This window comes from Ambystoma mexicanum, chromosome 7p (genome assembly GCF_040938575.1).
Source record: "Ambystoma mexicanum isolate Mex_15411 chromosome 7p, UKY_AmexF1_1, whole genome shotgun sequence".
Taxonomy (NCBI): Eukaryota; Metazoa; Chordata; class Amphibia; order Caudata; family Ambystomatidae; genus Ambystoma; species Ambystoma mexicanum.
Genome location: NC_090939.1, coordinates 169576100 through 169594757, shown reverse-complemented (window position 1 = coordinate 169594757; position 18658 = coordinate 169576100). Strand labels below are relative to the sequence as shown.

Genomic DNA, 18658 nt, shown 5'->3' with positions numbered 1-18658 from the left:
TGTAGAATGGTGTGCCATTACTTCACATGTGTGGGTTCTGGAGATCATAGCCCACGGCTACTGTCTTCCTTTCTGGCAGAGGCCTCATGACAATCCACCAGGGAATCTCTCTTTGAAGAGTCCGGATCCGCTCCTTGCGCAGGAAATCAAATCCCTGCTGGAGAAAGGCGCCATAGAACTGGTGCCTGTAGCGGAAAGGAACAAGGGATGGTATTCCCCTTATTTTTTGATTCCGAAGAAAGACTGGGGATAGAGACCCATCATGGACTTGCGTGGTTTGAACAAGCTCCTCAGGAAGGACAAGTTCAAGATGGTTACTCTCTCTCAAGTCCTCCAGGCCCTTCAACTTCAGGACTGGTTGGTGTCTCTCGACCTCAAGGACGCTTACTTTCATGTGCCGATCCATTCCAAGCACAAGAAGTACCTGAGGTTCACGGTTGGCGACTCGTACTTTCAGTTTCGGGTCCTGCCGTTCGAATTGACCTCCGCCCCGAGGGTTTTCACCAAGCTCATGGTGGTGGTGGCAGCGTATCTCAGGAAAGGGGGGGGGGGGAATTCACGTCTGACCCTACCTGGACGATTGATCAGGGCACGCTCTCCGGAGCTAGTCTTGGATCATATGTCAGTCACCTGCCACTCCCTTCAAAGGCTGGGCTTCTCCCTCAACTTAAAGAAGTCCCACTTGACCCCAACCCAGCGGCTCCAGTACATCGGAGCAGTGCTCGACACATCCCTGGGGCAGTGTTTTCCTCCCCAGGTGAGGGCTCGTCACATTCTGCAAATGGTGCACAAGTTTCAACATGCCCAGAGTCTCCCGGTGTTCGAGTTCTTGAGGTTGCTCGGCCTCATGGCATCCTGCATTCTTTTGGTGCCAGAGGCTCGTCTGCGGTTGAGATCTCTGCAGTGGGCTCTCAAGATGCAGTGGTCACAGTCCTCCGGCAGGATGTCGGACCCCGTTCAGGTGCCGCCCTCGGTCGCCCAGGACCTTCTGTGGTGGGCCGTCGAAGGCAATCTGATGAAGGGGGCTCCATTTTGGCTGCCCTGGCCGGAAGTGATGAACGTATTCCTCACGGGATGGGGAGCTCATGGCAACGAGCTGACAGTCAGCTGTCGTTGGTCTCCGTTGGAGTCCAGAGTCCATATCAATCTGTTGGAGCTGAGGGGCGTCAGGCTTCCCTGAAGGCTTTTCTGCCGACTGTGCGAGGGAAGAATGTCCTGATTCTGACGGACAACACCGCGGCCATGCGCTACCTCAACAAAAAGGGCGGGGGGGGGCAGGGTCTCTTCCTCTGTGCAGGGAGGCGATGCAGCTCTGGTGCTGGGCCATCCAGCAGGAAATTTCGATCTCGGCAGTTCATCTGGCTGGAGACGAAAACGAGTGGGCGGGCGCTCGGAGCAGGCGGAGTGCGATCTCTCACGAGTGGGAGCTGGCTCAGGAGATTCTCCTGGAGATCTTCGCCCTTTGGGGGACCCCACAAGTGGATCTCTTCGCCTCCAGGGATCGTATCTCTCCAGGACTGAAATCTCTGCACTGGCTCCCGGTGGCTGCGAGGATTAAGTTCAAAACCCTCTGCATCATCCACAAGGCCTTCTGGGGTCTGGGGCCTCGATACCTTCAACTCTCTCTTCCTAGATACCTTCCCTCCCGAGCTCTTCGCTCATCCGCCTCCAACTCCCTCAGGGTCAGTCGCTTCTCCAAGCAACGAGTTGGTGGCAGATCTCTCTCTTCGGCTGGGGCCTCCCTCTGGAACAGCCTCCCTGAAACTTGAGGAGAACCACCTGCGGTTCCGGAAGCACCTGAAAACCCTCCTCTTTGCTTCTGCTTTCTCTCCCCCTCTCCCCTGCTAATGTCCTGGCTGTTACTGAAACTGCACTGGTTACCTGGCCACCCATTTTATCTTGGGCCCTAGCCTTGCCAGTTGCACGCCTGCACTGCCACCCTGGCAACCCTTGCACCTGTGGACTGTTTTCTGTATCCCGACAGTCCCCCCCACTAGCACTTATTTTCTGCACTCACCCTGCACTTGCCACCTGATGGCCGTTTATTTATCTTATTGTTCTATTATCCCATGCACTGCACTTTCCCCCTTGCCGCCTTCCATTGAACTTGTGCGATCTGAATGACACTTGGCCTAGTAAGTTCGTTGTCTGTCTTCCCTCTGTTCCCCCTCCCTTGCCTCGTCGCGCTTTGAAACACTTGTGTATAGGCGCGTTATAAATGCCATATCATATCATATCCAGTGTCAACCGGAAGTGCAAAAGGTTCTGCTCGCAGGAAGGACGGGTTCGTGGTGGAGTGGTCCTTCCCACTGCTGTAGGCGTTTCCTCCAGTCCCCGTCATCCCGCAAGTGCTGCGGAGGTTCAGTTCCCGGATGATCCTCATTGCTCCGGCATGGGCCCAGAGAACGTGGTACCCGGACCTTCTCGACTTGTCCATCTGCTCTCCACGCCGTCTTCCCTACCGAGATGATCTGCGCTCACGGGAGGGGGGTCAGGTTCTCCATCCAGAGGTCAGAACCCTCATCCTTCACGCTTGGCTTCTGAAAAGTTGAGGTATAAGGATTGGGACCTCCCTGAAGACGTGATGGAGGTGTTGCTTTCGGCCAGACGGCCTGCAACTACGTCCCTGTACTGTTGCCGTTGGAGAAAGTTCTGCGACCGGTGCAGGGTTAAGAATGTGGATCCTTTTTCATGTGACATTCCTGTGGTTCTGTCTTTTTTGCTTTCTTTAGCACACAAGGGCCTGCAAGTGGGTACCATTTAAAGGTTACCTGGCGGCGCTGTCTATATTTAAGCACTCGTCTGAGGAGTGATCTTATTTCAAAATTCCTTTAATTTCTCAGTTTCTGAAAGGGCTCACTAATGTGTTTCCACCGTCACCTTTCCAGGTGCCCGGTTGGGATTTGAACCTTGTTCTAAAATTCCTAATGGGTGCTCCATTTGAGCTTTTACATTCTTGTCCTTTGAGACTGTTAACCCTTAAAACTGTATTTTTAGTTGCGGTTACTTCCGCTGCAGAGTGAGTGAGTTGCAGGCCCTTTCTGTTAAGCCACCCTTCACGGTGTTTCGTAAGGACAGGGTTGTCCTTGGGGTTCATCCTTCCTTTCTTCCGAAAGTGGTGTCGGAATTTCATTTAAGCCAGAAGGTCATTCTTCCGCCATTTTATCCTCCTCCACATCCTGGTAAGGAAGAGGAGAGGCTCCATAGGTTGGATCCTAGGAGAGCTTTAAGTTTCTACATTTCACGCATGTCCCGGGTCAGAGTGGACGATCAGCTCTTTATAGGATACGCTAGAAGGCGTTTGGGACAAGCTGTTACTAAGACTTTGTCTAGATGGATTATCTTGGCAATTTCTGAATGTTAGCGCGTGGCGGGTAAGGACCCCCCGGTAGGCTTACGGGCCCATTCTACTAGGGGTATGGCTGCCTCTACTACCCTGCAGAGGGGTGTTCCTATTCGTAACATCTGTGAAGCAGCCACATGGGATTCGTTCCACACTTTAAGACACTACTCCCTAGATTCGATAGGATCTGGCCTTTGGCAAGGCGGTCCTCTATTCTGCAATTTGATTGGGATTCTAAATTTCTATATTCTAAATTCTTTTCCCTCCTCCATACGTGGGTACTGCTTTGGGAGTCTGTCATAGATATAGAATACGTCGGAGGACCCATCCCCTCGAAGAACAAGTTAATTTCTTACCTGGTAACGTTCTTTCAATGGGATGGTCCGACGACGTATTCCATATCGCTCGCTCCCTACCTGCCCCGCTACAGAATTTCTTACGCGATTGCAGCTTATGTTTGCGCAAGGCTGTTGGGGAGATTTCTCTTATAAGGCTAATTTACCAAACCTAGTGAGTCCCCCAGCAGCTTTGCTGGATTTTTGGGCTTTGTTTTTTTCTCCTAAGAGTGAGGCTCTTTTACTCCCACTCTTCATGATTTGAGGTATGTCTTTGACTTGTTATGTGCTTATTGGCTCTGGGGTTCCTTTTTACTCCATAGGGTATCATCTGTTTTTCTGTATGTGTGATACACAGCACCCTCAGTGCAGTACCACAGGGGTGTCACAGTGACCCCCAAACATAGACTCCATACCCTGGGACTGACTACTGTCTCCCAGGGCATGTAAAGTCACCATTGGCTTTACTAGTCCAAAATTGTGAACAGAACCAGTACAAACCATCATATTGTGGAAGTACTGGTAAGGGGTAATTCGATTGCCCCTGGGTCTGTTTTCGAGGGGGCACTGTCCCGTCCCCCCTCGTCGAGTTTCTGGCTGGTGGCAGTGGTTACCACGTGAAATATTCCACCAGAATATTCTCTATGGGATTTTCCCATTGATTTTAAACGCACCACTTTTTGGTGCAATGTTAAAGATACTGCTGGTTTTATTGATTTAATATTAAATCACCGGTTGGGTCTTTTTGCCAGAACTCGATTCTAAAATGGCGTTTGTGTCCGTCTGTGTAACTCCGACCAAGGTCGAGCCCTTTGTTCCACTATTTTGGCGGGCTTCTCCACAGAAGCCCTCCAAATGGTGCCACTCCGTCTGGGTTCCACAGGCAGGGTGGAGGGGGGAATTGGCATTTGGGTTTTTCTGCATAAAAGCAGGGCCTTTGGGACTGGAACTTCAGAAGTCGCCACAGGACCTAAGAATCCAAGAGGGACGAAGCTGAGCCATCTGCAACGACGACACCACCCGTGAAGCCCTGCTGCAGCTACCTCACCACTTTCCCCGACGACAAGAGAAGATCTTATGCTGGACGAGTCTTCTTCCTCTGAGCTGGTGGGACCAACCAGTTCACCCTTTTTGCCTTTCAAAGACGCCCTTGGTCGAATCGCCCGTGCCAAGCACCCCGGCGGCCGGATAGCCAAGCTCAACCCTTTTGACCGCGAATAAAAGGACCGCACCTTTTAATCGTGAACTCCGCGGCTGGTTTCATCCCTGTGCAGTGCAAAGACTCCACGTTTCCTCCTCGACGAGAGCTTCTCTTCCCCTGGTCGGAACCACGAACCTCAACCACTTCCAGGAACAACTGCCCCCGCTGGAGCTTCCTTTCTCTTAAGGTACTGTGTCCTGCCTGGCCTCCCCTTTCTACAGATTGCTAAAGGTGACCCTTAAATCCTTGGCTTCTAAACTGGGTTGGCTCCAGGCCTTCTAACTATCTTTTGACTCACGCCAACTTCTTTTGAACACTCTGCAAAGACTTTCAGTGCACTTTAAACCGTGTGATCCTGGGCATGTTTCGCTTTGCTCCATTTAAAGTGGGCCTGGCCTATGAACTTTGGCTCTACAGTATAACCTGCCTTTCTCCCCTTGCTCTGAACTCTTAAAAGTGTTGGCAACTGTTTTATTTTATGCTCTGCCTTTTCTCTCCCTTTTTAACCTAAACTATTGGAGTGCCATCTAGGTTAAGCGCTCACTTCTATCTTAACAAATAGTTGTGCTTTACCCCTGACTTGTCTGATAGTTATCAAGGGAGGTGTGTACACTTACCTGACTGTGTTTTAGATTACTTTTCATTGAGAGTGCTAGTGTATTACATAAAGTGTGTTTTAAATAAATAACTATATACTTTTTATACAAAGCTCTGGTCAGTGTTTGTTTGCTCTACTGTGTCTTGACCCTATTGTGTATACTCTGCATACTGCCCTACTCTTCTTGAGGGAAGTCTGACTGCTCAGCCACAGCTATTAGGTACATCTGGGTGGTGCAGACTGCCACCAATTGGGTTTACTGGTGCTCCTGTAGTCAATCTTTGTGCAGTGTTCCCCAAAGGAACTGCACACGATTCTGCCTAACAAAGGCTTTCTGTGGTCATACTGGCAGAAGATTGGTGCCACACGTTCTGGGGGAAAAAAACTACGGGCGTTATGCGTCCTACTTATAACATCCAGTGACGTAGGCTCGACGGAGAGCCTCGAGGACAGCGTATCGACGCAGGACGCCGAAAGATTTTTTGAAGCAGCACAGCCGTGGTGATTACCTGTCATAGATATGGAATATGTCATCGGACCATCCCATCGAAAGAACGTTACCAGGTAAGAAAGTAACTTATTCTCGTTTATATGCATTCCCAAATATACACAGTTAATATTGCATAGCTAGGTTTGCATGGCACCTCTCGCCACCGGAGTCAAATGTACTAACCAGGCTCCCCTTGGCTGTAACCAGGAACTAAATAGCTCCCAGCAATTTCGAACCCTGCTACAGTATGGCCCTCCTGCTGGTGAGTTCCCTTCCTATACCAACTCACTGCCAAAGCAGCTGGTGCTTAGGAGACAGCAATATGTAAGATGGGAGGGGCTGGAGTGGCCTTTTTATACATTACAGCTTTTCGTTCATATTACTGCCACGTGCATGCTCTGGTCTCGTGCCTAAAACCGACAAGCTTTGTGAAGCTTTGTGAAACCAATTACTTCCTACATAGCACATTATAATTCACTGGCTAGTCACTTCTTAAGTGCAATAGCCTAGTACAAAGCCATTGATGGGTTTGTAGTCATTCCATCGAAAGCATCTAATGCCATACCATCTAAAAAAAAAGCATCTAAAAAAAAGCAGCTAATGCATTTTAAATATATATATATTTTTTTTAATGGGGCGGTCTCTCCCAACCCCCCTTTTTTAACCTTAAAACCCATTTGTATTAAACTAAACTCTTTACTGTCTAAACAAATGCATTAGATGCTTTTTTTTTAATGCTTTTTTTAGATGGTAAGGCTGTCGATGCTTTGGTTGTCGATGCAATAACCGGATACCGATTGATGAGCAGTCTTATAGTGTTCTAAATTGCTAGATGATAGCAACAAGTTGGTGTCCCAAATAATTGATGTTTTCATTATTCGTTCCCAGCTCCTTGCAGTTCCATGGAATCCATCTGCTCAGGTGTTTCATTGCCCATATAACTGGGAACCTTCCCTTGATGGGATCTGCAGCAGGTTGAAGCCATGTCGGTCATGTCGGTGTCATGTACGAGGAGTAAAGCAAGAGTCACTATGGAAGGACGGCTATATGGGATCAGGGGACAAAGCTGTTGGATCAGCTTTTGTGTTCCATCTACGTGCAGCCTTTCCTCCAGGACTACAAGATCACAAGGAGCTAAGGGGCAAGAGGAGGGAACCAAGAAAGTTTGGATGGTTATTTGAATATGCTTAATTGCGTTTCTTCCAGGAGTCTACGGCTGGCGTGTTCAGCTCATTAATTTTTGAGCATGCCACACTAAAGTATAATTACTTTTAGTAAAATTGTTACCTTAAATCTGTGTTTCTTGTCTATTAGAGTGATAGGACTTTTACTGGTGCAACCCTCTACTAAAAGGTATTTCCTTAACAATGAACCATGCTTCTAGGTATAATACAATAAACAAACACTTCTTTTTCTGATTGGTCATTAAGCACTCTAATAGTTCTGCAGGATTTCGACTTGGGGGTCATACTGGTAAAGCAACATTCATCTGTGCCACTGTTTTCAGGATCTAGAATGGCGAAAGGTAAACGATGAAAATGGTTGGCCGATACTGTGGAACTACTATTATTTTGCTAACTTTCCATTCTGTCCCGGGTTTCTTATGTTCCCATCCAGATGGTACATTGCCCAGCAGCTGGGTCAAGACTTGTCCCTTGGTAGTGGGGGGAGGTTACCAAGACAGATTTACAAATGATCAGTTCTCCATTGTAAAAGCACAAACAAACAATGGGATGCTACTTTGAGGAACTCAAAAGAGCTACTTTTCTAAGCCATGGAGAGCAGAATTAAGTAGTAAAAGCACGGTGTTAGTCATTTTCACCTTACTTATTTTTGCAGTTTAGGGCATTGGCGAAGCAGCATAAAATGAAAATAGGACATTTATGCCATGCATTTCATCTCCAACTTCAAAGAGAATTTAGTTTAACGCCAGCAGTAGTTTCATGTTAATTCAGTGAAATCCGCCCTCATTTAGCACCTGCTCAAAGCATGCAGATTCCATAGCACTCCATTGTAAATGCCATTTGCAAAGTGTAAATTGCTGGCATTCATTACTTAATTTTTGTTAACAAAACTCAGGTTAAATGCATAGTTAAGACGATATCGCCCGTTTTCACTCATGCAAAATTTCATGGGGAGATGAACAGCACATACATGCTTACTTTGAGGGTCTACTGCATGAAACTTTCAGGTAGTTTTGTAAAACGTTTAACAGGCTTTGTAGCAAACATTTTACTGCCTCCCAGCTCCTTTCTGCCATATTATTGGACTACTTCCCAGGAAGAGGGAAAAAGCAGAGGCCTCATTTTTTTTATTTTTAAATGTTTTTATTGGCATTTATATCAAACATTGCGGCTTGTGGCTCATTTCACCAATATTATCCTGTACAACATATTAATATAAACAAACAACATTTTAACAAGTCTTCGCATATTATTCCTCTAGACAGTGTTTTCTGCAAGTGCACTATTAAGGTATCAATTCTGGGGCAGTGCTACCTGTGTTAGGGGGCAGACGGGGTCAACTGACCAACACCCCAACAGCAACATCATTACTATGGGCTACTCAAAACCTGAAATGTAGTCTCATGTTTTCACGGTGGTTTATCATTAGATGAGTGAAACATGTCCCAAACCAATGCCTTCCAGGCTTCCTCTGCTGGGCTTGCTTCAACCCCAACCTTGGAGACCCCTTCGCCCCACACTCTAGTCTCAGCACTCGTCCAGTGCTCCAACTCATCATACCACTTTTCATACCGTGGACCTCCCGCTGATTTCCACGCCATTGCAATGGACCTTTTTGCCAATATACATACCATGTCCATGAGCTTGATTATGTGCCTATATTTGCCAATCCTCGGGTAGGACCCTAGGAGGCATTCCTTGGATGTCCACTCGTATCTTGCCACTCCGGCTTTCCTACAGGCCAGTTCTATCTTGTTCCAAAAGCATTGTGTCTTTGGGCACTCCCAAAACATGTGGAGCAACTCCGCTCACTCCGAACCGTACCAAGGGCACAATGAAGTAACCTTATTGTTAAACTTAGCAATCCTGCCCGGGGTCATATGTCCTATATAGCACATTTAGTTGAATTAACCTGAATCTGGCGTTTCTGGAAACCTCCCGGGGGTATGCCAGGACCCTCGCCAATTCCCTCTCCATTAGATCGGTTCCCATATCCATCTTCCATTTTTGTTTTAGTGCTGGGTTTTTGGGGTTCGGCCTATCCATCAGTTGGTTGTAAATCCTGGACACCGGTTTCCACCCATCCCCAAGATTGTGAAGCACTGCCTATATCGGGTCTATTTCTGGTTCTTCCGGCCAGTCCTTCCAGATTTCTTTCGCAACTTTTTTGATCTTGTGGTACCATAGGAATTGGCCTCTGGACAACCCATCTTTTTCTATCATGGACTCAAATTCCATGAAGGGCCCCCTCTTCGTAGGCATCACCCCATGTATAGACACCAAACCCCTCCCATAGTCTCATGTTTACTAGGTCCTCATTGACTACACAGATATCGGCTGCTATTGGGTTTAAGGGGAATATGGGCGGTCACATTTTGACAATTTTAGGGTCCTGTTCCAGACCTTCCTACCCAGCGTCAGAATCATTGGGGTTGTACTTAGGCACTTCAACGTGCTCCAGAGTATTTCTTTCAAGTGTGCAGGGGCCACAAGTTGTTTTATCAGTCTGGTTTCCGAGGTGGCCTCATCAGCAAGCCATTTGGCCACGTGACTGAGTTGCGCCACCAGGTAATACCACTCAAGATTCGGCAATTGGACCCCACCCTCCTTGTATGGCAGCGTTAAAATGATAATGACAATCTGTCTCTGGCTGTACCCCACAAAAGCTCTCAGCAGTTTTTTGAGCATGCAAAAGAATAAGGCTGAGATGTAGTGGTGGACATTGTGGAAGAAATACAAAAACCTCGGCAGAACTATCATTTTAGTTATAGCAACTCTACCCATCACCGATAGCGGGTGTCTTGACCAAAACCCCATGGACTTTGAACCAGCCCCCTTATCGCCAGTTTGGTGTTGTCCTCATGCATCAGGTCCGGGGTGTGCCAAATGTTCACTCCCAGATATCTAAATGACCTTAAATGGCAGCTAAGCCCAACTTCCGGAAGCTCAACCACTGGTTTCCCAGCTAGTACCGCTAACGGGAATATGCAAGATTTCCTCCTACTGAAGGATTACCCTGATAGACCTGCAAAATTCTCCAGTACATCCAACACCACCGGCGTTCAAGTGTGGGTCCTGTAGGTATAACAGCACATTATCAGCGTACAGGGACACCACATGGTGTACTCCACCCACCATCAAAAAATTGTTTTCTTATGTATATGGCTAACGGCTCCAGGCCCAGTATGTAGAGCATGGGCGACAACAGGCAGCCCTGTCTGGTTCCCCTCTGAATGTCCCAGGGAGCTGATACTAGCCTTCCAGTTTTTACTCGGGCCACTGGCAATGCATAGAGCAGCTCGACCCATCTGATAAAGTGGTGACCCAGCCCAAACTCTCTCAGTACCGCAATCAACCATTCCCAATATATTGTCAAATGCCTTTATGGCATCCAGCGAGACTACTGCATAGTGTTCCCGCCGGCTAGATGTTTGTTCCACAATATGTTGTAGATGCCATACATTTATTGCTGTATTGCGGTTTGGGATGAACCCCATGTACTAAAGTTCCTATCACCTTGGAGAGGTGTTTAGCCAATTTAGTTGTCAGAATTTTTACATCATAATTTAGCATTGCCAAGGGCCTATAGGAGTCGCACTCATCCGTGAATTTACAGGGGTTAGGGATTGGGCCCACCAAAGTCCCTCTTATGGTGTTCGGGAGCACTTTGTTCTCAAGTGCTTCCATGAATGCTTCATGCAGGATCGAAGTTAGCTCTGATGAGTACGTTTTGTAAACTTCTGGGGACAAACCATCACTTCCAGGGGTTTTACCGGTAGCCAACGACTTGATTGCTTCACTTAGATCCTCAGCAGTCAATTCGCTGTTGAGCATTTTTCTGTGGGCCCTGTCTAGCTTGGGCAGCCCTATCTCCTCTAGTGTGTCTAATATGTCCTGTTGTGGCACTCGTTTGTCGTGGCAGTACAGATAGGAGTAGAATTTTCAGAAGGTATAGTCTATGGACAATTGCATCGCATGCATCTCGCCCAACTCGTCCGAGTATTGTAGTTGGGTGTCTCGGGTACTCCCTTCTGCACAGCCACTCCAGAAACCAGCTCGGCTTGTCTCCCACAGAATGTGCTCTGGTAGTTTTTGCTATATAGTCAAACTTTGATAATCTATTCCAGGCCTCTCTGCGGTTATCCCTGATCGCCACCAGTTCCTCCTCGACCTCTGAGCGTGGGCTTCTAGTTGTCGGATCCTCTCCTCGCTTACCTCTAATTCCCTTCCCAGTGTCTGCCTGATGCCCCCCGCACCTGCAATAGTTTCCCCTCTCACCACTACTGTCAGTGTTTTCCAGACGGTGCTCCATCTATCTACGCTCCCCACATTGGTGTCTATATATTCGGTCAGTTTAGTACGGAGTGCTTCTTGAAATGCGCCATCTGACAGAGCATCAGTCGGCATCCGACACAGTGGTATGGAGGGCCTAGGACCCTTCATTGACCAGACTACTTGCAAGGGCAAATGGTCCGATATCGACCTACCCAGATAGAGCGCCTCTTCCCCAAATTGAATCCACAGCCTATCTAAAAGGAGATAATCTGTTCTTGTGTATAGCCCGTGAGGGAATGAATAGGAACATTCCCTGCTCCCTGGGTGCAGTTCCCTCCACACCTCTGATAAGTCCAGTCTCGCTATAACCAGTTTGAGTGGCAACATTGTATTCCCTGTCCCATTTTGTGGCGGGATAGACCTATTCAGATCACAATCATGCACACAGTTAAAATCTCCCCCTCCCCCCAGATAAAAAAAGCAGTTTCCTGCTCAGCCCATTCAAGTTAATTTGTTTGCTTATTTACTTATTGTGTGCAGTGGACCCAGAGGTATCAGGGCACAGATGAAGAGAACTTACAGCTTAGTTACAGATGTTACGGAGCAGAGGTAAAAAACTGTTTCCTCAGCGTTACTGGATGAGGGTAAGACAGTATAGTACATGTATAGAGAATGTAGACATGTCATAATTAACAAACATTTACATATTAGCAGATCTATATCAAAGATGCGTTACATGCAGGCAGGGCTAGGTTAGTGCAGTAGGAGAGTGTGGGTTACATATCTTTCTCTATGAGCCATTTGATTGTGTTCTTTCCGAATTTGGTAAACGTTTGGTCAGATCTGAGTGTGTGTGGTAAGGAGTTCCACAGTTGTGCTGCCCTAACTGGGAAACTAGACCATCCTATGGTGGACAGTATAAATCTAGGTACTTGAAGACAATTGGGGTTAGCTATTCTTGGTGGTCTGATGGAATTTTTTCTGAAAAATCGTTCTGTTAGGTAACGAGGGGCTTTGTTATTTAAACATTTGTGGATGAGGGAAGCCGATTTGAGAATTTTTTTCTTGAGTGGAGAGCCATTTGTTTCCTTCTTATTTCAGATATATGTACTCTTCTAGGCATACTTAAGGCCGCCCTAAGAGCATTGTTTTGGAGCGCTTGTATTGTGTTGGTTTGTTTGTTTGCACCTATGTAGGGAGCATTACAATAATCAAGTTTAGATAAGATGAGGGCTCTAGATAAGATTAAGCAACTGTCAACTGACAGGAATAGTTTTCCTGCTTGCATTAATTTACATGTGTAGGCTGTAGAGGAAGCCAGTGAATTTACCTGTTTGGTAAAAGATAAGGTTGAGTCGAGGTAAAAACCTAGGGTTTTTACTTCTCTGGCGACCTTGATAGTATTCCCATCAATAATGAACGCTGAGTAATTGAGGTTGAGTTTAGTGATGCGCGCTGTGGTACCCAGGATGATGAGCTCTGTTTTGTCATCGTTCAGACACAGGCCATGGTTGGCCATCCATGCCTGAACGATGCTATAGACTGTTCACCATAGCCAGATCTTCTCCATAATCCCCAGTAAGTGGTAGGAGAATCTGGGTATCGTCTGCATAGTTGGTGTAGGTGATACCCAGATTGTCGAGATCGTCAAAGAGTGGCTTGGTGAAGATATTGTAGTGTGTTGGCGAGACGCATGAGCCTTGGGGCACTCCACAAGTAATAGGTATCGGGTCTGCAGCGGCTGATGGGGAGAAGATCCTCATAGTCCTATTGCTGAAAGACTGTATCCAGACTATAGCTTCCTGAGAGAAGTGTGCTGCTGAGTTCAAGTGACTACACAGGACTTTATGGTCCACCAAGTCAAAGGCAGCTGAGAGGCCTAGTAGGAGGAGAAGTGCTAGTTTTCCCTCATCTCTTAATGAATCTATTTGGGTCTTTAGGTCAATAAGGGCCATCTCTGTGCCATGTTGTGGTCAGAAACCAGATTGGCAAACACCTTAAAGTAGGTTCACCTCAAGGAAGTTTTGAATTTGGGTGTATGCTACCTTGTCAAAGATTTTTAGGAGAAATGGCACAGTGGTGATGGGCCTGTAGTTGGTGGGTATGTTAGGGTCCAGTGTTTGTTTTTTCAGAAGAGGGAATACCCAGGATTCCTTGAGATTACACGGGATGGTGCCGTAAGTGAAGGAAGTGTTGATGAGTTTGGTGATGAAAGGGGCTAGATCTCTAGCCGTGTCCTTGATCAGTTGTGCAGGGCATTGGTCACCTTTGCAATTGGATGGTTTAAGTGCAAGAATAGCTTTCGCTACCTCGATAACTGAGACCTTAGAGAAGTTAAATTGAATATGTTCTTTGGGTTTAGACTGCAGTGTTCTGTTCGGCGGAGTTAGTACTCCGGGGTCCCATGATTAGGAAGGTAGGAGTTCACTATGCAGACCTGGTTCTGTTCAATGCTACCCCTAATGATTAGCTATCTCCCTTCCGCATCAACTACTTTCGACAATAAGTAGAAAGGCACAGCCTCATCTATCCAGGTATATACACCCTGTGCATATTTAGAGTATCCTGTACCAAAGCCCTGCCCCCCACCCCCCAGTACTTCTCCATTTTAGCACTGTCTACTGTGAGATGGGTCTCTTGTAACAATGCTATGGAGACTTTCTTTCTGTACAGGAAGGACTTAATCCTGTTTCTGCGCATGTAGGTGCCCATACCACGGACATTCCATGTCAAAAGTTATATGTCAGCTGCCATCATTATCCGGTTCCATTCCACCTGACATTCCCACTCCAGCTTCACCCCAGTCGACCCCTGCCACCCTCCACTTCCCAGTTTCGCCCTTACCGCTCACAGACCATCTCATTAATCCACATAGCATTGCGAAGACAAACTTCTCAAACTGCACCCAGCAGCCGCGCTAACCAGGCAGCGCTCAGGTGCCCCTGCACCTTCTTGGCCCCTCCGGGACATCATGTGCGGGTTACGGTGTGTCAGCAAATGGCTGGCACTAGTCCTTTCGCATGGGGGTGCGGGGGGGTCTGCCGGTTTCGGTTCTGTGACCTCACAGGGCCCCTGTCCATTTTGCATAAAACGTGCCCAGGGCACGGCAAAAATCAGGCAACTGTATAGGCATGTAGTTTCTGATGTGGTATCCGGCACCACTCCCTCCGGTTCTAGGGGTTCTGAGTCCGGCCCCAACTCATCCCCTGACTTCATGTTGTTGTGTTCTAGCCACACAGGGGCCGCAGCAGGAGTCTCTAGGAAGATAGCTCGACCCTTGTACAGCACTTTAAGCCTTGATGGATACATTAGCATATATTTACGGTTCAACTGCTGCAGTCTTGCTGGGACAAATGCGTTCCTTGCCCTTTGCACCGCCAGGGTGTAATCCGGGTATATTGCAATTTTAGCATTGTCCCTCGTTATTTCACCCCCCTCTCTCGAGTATCGCAGAATAATCTCCCTATCCTGGAAGTTCAGAATTCTCGCCATCATTGGGCGAGGGTATGAGCCAGGCGGTTGTCTCTTTTGTCGGGTCCTGTGGGCTCGCTCCACTGCAAATCCTTTTGAGAGTCTGCCAGCTCCCACTTCCTGTTGTAGAAGGGTCTCTATAAAGTTTGTGGGGTTGGGCCCGTCCATACCTTCAGGTTTTCCTAGTAGGCGTACGTTGTTACGTCTAGAGTGACCTTCAGCGTCTTCTGCCCTGTCTTCCAGTATTCTGTTTCTTCTTTCCAAGTCCTGCACCTTGAGCTGGATATCTTTCAGCGCTGTTGTCGTTTCCCACTGTTCAGTTTCTGCGGTGGACACCCGTTCCGTGAGATTTCGCATGTCTTGGCGCATCAGCTGCATGTTGGACTTAACTTCCTCTATTTTGTTATCAATAAAGGAGCGTAATCCGCAATAGCATCAAGCACCTGGCTATATTTGTTGGGGGCCTCTGGGGTTGTTTGAACCGAGCAGGCCCCATTGGTGCTTTGCCTCTGTTCTTTAGGTTTAGTTGCAACGAACGTCTCCATTATCGCTGCTTTGCTCTTGTTTTTTGGTGGGGACATACTGTCCTTCAGTAGCCAGTGCCCCCGGTCGTCACTGCGTGCTGTGAGCACCCGTTGGGCCGTATGCTGGTATATGTTGGCCCGCACAAGCTATAGTTAGGATTGGGCGGTTGCACTAAGCCGCTATACGTAGGTTCGCTGCCTCACGACCACTGGAGCGGGCCAGCCACAGGTGGGTGTTCCTTGTTGTGTTTGGCAGGCCTTTGGGGTACTCCAGTTAGATTCTAGTGCCACACTTACAGCGCCGTGCCCCCAACCAGTAGCAGTAACTTGTTGTGTTATGTACTCTCGTATAGTTCACCATCCGTACTGCGCTACGTTCATTTGGGGAGGCAAGCCTCCAGCATTTAGTTTCCTTTGCATCAGTCCCTTCTAGATCTTAGGGGAGCACAGTTGCACAACCCCATCAGCCCTGTCTCAGTAGTGGGCGATCCGCAGTGCCCGGACCCACTGACCCTGTTAGGGTATCAATTTGAGAGGGTCTAACATTGCAGTTCAGTGTGGGGCATAGCGCCTCACCCGCCAGGTCTCAGTGGCTTTGGCAAGGAAGTGTGGGCCCGTTGATGCCCCCTTCTCTTACAGTCAACAGCACTGCACTATATATGCATCAAGGACAGCTCGGGCAGCGCAACGTCTCGACACCTCCAGGTGCTTGCAGCCAGCTGAAGTGAATCAAGCGTCATCTCCCTACCGGATCAGACGTGCCTGTGCCCCACTCCTACCAACGTAATTTGCCCGCAGGATGCGCTTCTTTCAGGTATGCTGTCGAGCGTGTAGCAGCGCGATCATGGTGTGCTGTGTAATATCGCCGAACTTGGTCTGGTTGTCAGATAGCTATGGCATAGCTGCACCACTTTATTACGTGTGTTAGTACCACATTGTATATATTGTGCTGCAGTCCATCGGGCACATATAGTCTGCAGTTAATCCCTTCCTTGTACCATGTTAGTTTCAGGTGTAGCCGTTACCTTCCCCACACCGTGGGTGGTGCAGTCCACTTTCCCTGTCTCACGTGGCTCCTCACCCTGCTGTTGGTTGCTGCAACCTGCCCTCCCATCCAGACTGCCTCGTACCAGGCTGGTTCGCGCACGCACACACCTCCGTCGGCCACTCGGGTCAGGGAATGCACAATATCTCATTGCCAGTCCTCGCACTTCTAAGAAGCTGTGTGCCTCCGTTGCGGTGACGGTCCGCAAAAGGTACCAGATCACATTCGCCAGTTGCGTGCTCTAGAACAGCTTAAGATTCCGCCCTTCCCCCACTAGCACTATAGTCTCACGAAGCCATCCGCCATCTTGCCGGGACGGGCGGACTCCATTTCGTAGTTTCTCAGCATTGATTCAACTACTTTTTCGCCACGCTTCTTCCAGCCTGTTAGGAAATCGCTTTGACAATACCCAGAACTAAATATTTGTGTGTTATACAGCCAGTGCCTCAGGCCAGAGGATTATTAAAAGGTTCAGGACACTCCGGTTCAGCAAGTCTTCACTCCATGAGTCCTGGCCACGCCGCCCAAAGCAGAGCCCCTCGCAAGCCATACAACAGCAGCTTTTTCGATAATGATAAATGCATTTATAGTCCCTATTTTTTAAAAGTCAAAGAATAAGGCAAATGGAACAATTAATAGCACAGAGCAATACATAAGAGGAGTAAAACAGTGATTTGAAACAGGACAGCACAATCCCCCACCCCCCACACCCCTTGCACTATATGTGCAACCGACTTTATTTATCCCACACACATTGCTATATGTTTCATGGGAACCGGGTCAAGGCAGCTGGCCTTTATTATCCTTTAACTATTTATTTTCATATGGGTGTCTTTCATTCTTCAGTTGGTCATCTTATCACAGTCATCGCTTTGTCTGGAATAAAACATGTTATTGTCCAGTGTGGTCATTTACTCCTTTTTGTTAGAACACCAGCAGCAGTAACATACATACCTGCTAATTGTTAACATTACACCTAGAGAAATGGAAGGTTTTTTTATTCACAGTTTCAGTTGCTAAACATACATCTGAAAGAGTGCACAGGAGACGTTAGCAAATATATCTTCAAAGGGATGGGTTTCTTCCCCTACATCAGTTGCTTATAGCACTTGGGTCAAGTAGACCAATTAAAAGGCATTTTGTAATGGAGACTAATCAACCATCTTCTTTCTGCAGGCCAAAACACATGTGATCTAGTATGAGTTAAAATAATACAATATGTATGTTTCGATAGGGGATATCCTTGACCCAGAATGGTGCATTGCAAATGTGGAGGCTCTTGAGGCCACAAGAACCAATCATTCCCAAACCTAGCCAGACATGGCATCTCAGCAGCACTGATCAGGAATCTTTTCAGTTTCCCTGGTATCTTCATTTGCCATACATTATGGTGTACAGTCCAATACCATATACATCCTGACCAAGGACTGGACAATATCTCAAGACTGGTGGGTGTTTCATATTCCTTTGATGGCCCAAAGCCGAAAAGGAGCACTACGTCTGGCAGCTCAAGATGCTAGAATTTGAGAGTCTTTTCTATGGCCACAGTTCAGCAGGAATGAAAGAATCTTTGGTCAAATATCAAGACCAGGCCCGACGTTGAACATCTTCACAAATCCTGATCAAAAGAAGTCTTGAATTTTTACCCAAAGCCGGTCCCACTCTACAGCTTTTCCTGATCCTGTAAAATAACATATCGGATTTGTGAGGAGTTCTTTAGTGGCCATCCTGCTATTTTATGCTCTCCAATCTAGATCTGGACATTTGTGCCCCAGTTATCAGCTCTGTAGGCTTTTCTGTGTGTTCCAGATGGTCACTATTCAGCTGTAAGCATTCCAAAATGCAAGATCACTGTTTTCCCCAGTCCGTACACAATCATCCCATGACCCGTTTTATAGAAAATATATTTTGCTTGGCTAAACATATAGCCACCCATTTGGATACTTTGATGTGTCCTGAAAAGCAGACAGGTAATAAGAAACAGATTACACCTAGATAAACATTCACAAAAGTATACATATACCCTGCTTTATCTAATCTAGCTCCAGTGTCCTACCAGAGTTCTGGTCTTGCTATGGTGAAAAGTCTTTTGTATTTGCGCACTGCCATAATGTGAGGCACAGAATATTGTACGATAGGTGAAAATATACCAGGATAGCCACTGTGTCCACTGCTTCAGGGATCTGCACAGT

At 47.5% G+C, this 18658-nt stretch overlaps 1 protein-coding gene across 4 annotated transcripts in view; it reads left to right on the top strand.

Moving 5' to 3' along the window:
• GTPBP8 (GTP binding protein 8) overlaps positions 1 to 18658 on the top strand; it is a 630806-nt gene that overhangs the window by 301241 nt on the left and 310907 nt on the right. Inside the window, exon 7 of one of the 4 annotated variants that reach the window (XM_069636005.1) lies at positions 6856 to 7385. The exons of the other annotated variants lie outside the window; for them this stretch is intronic. Coding sequence (XP_069492106.1) covers positions 6856 to 6946 — 91 coding nt within the window. The 3' untranslated portion in view covers positions 6947 to 7385. Of the gene's footprint in view, positions 1 to 6855; positions 7386 to 18658 lie in introns of those variants that run through there. 4 annotated transcript variants of the gene reach the window in all.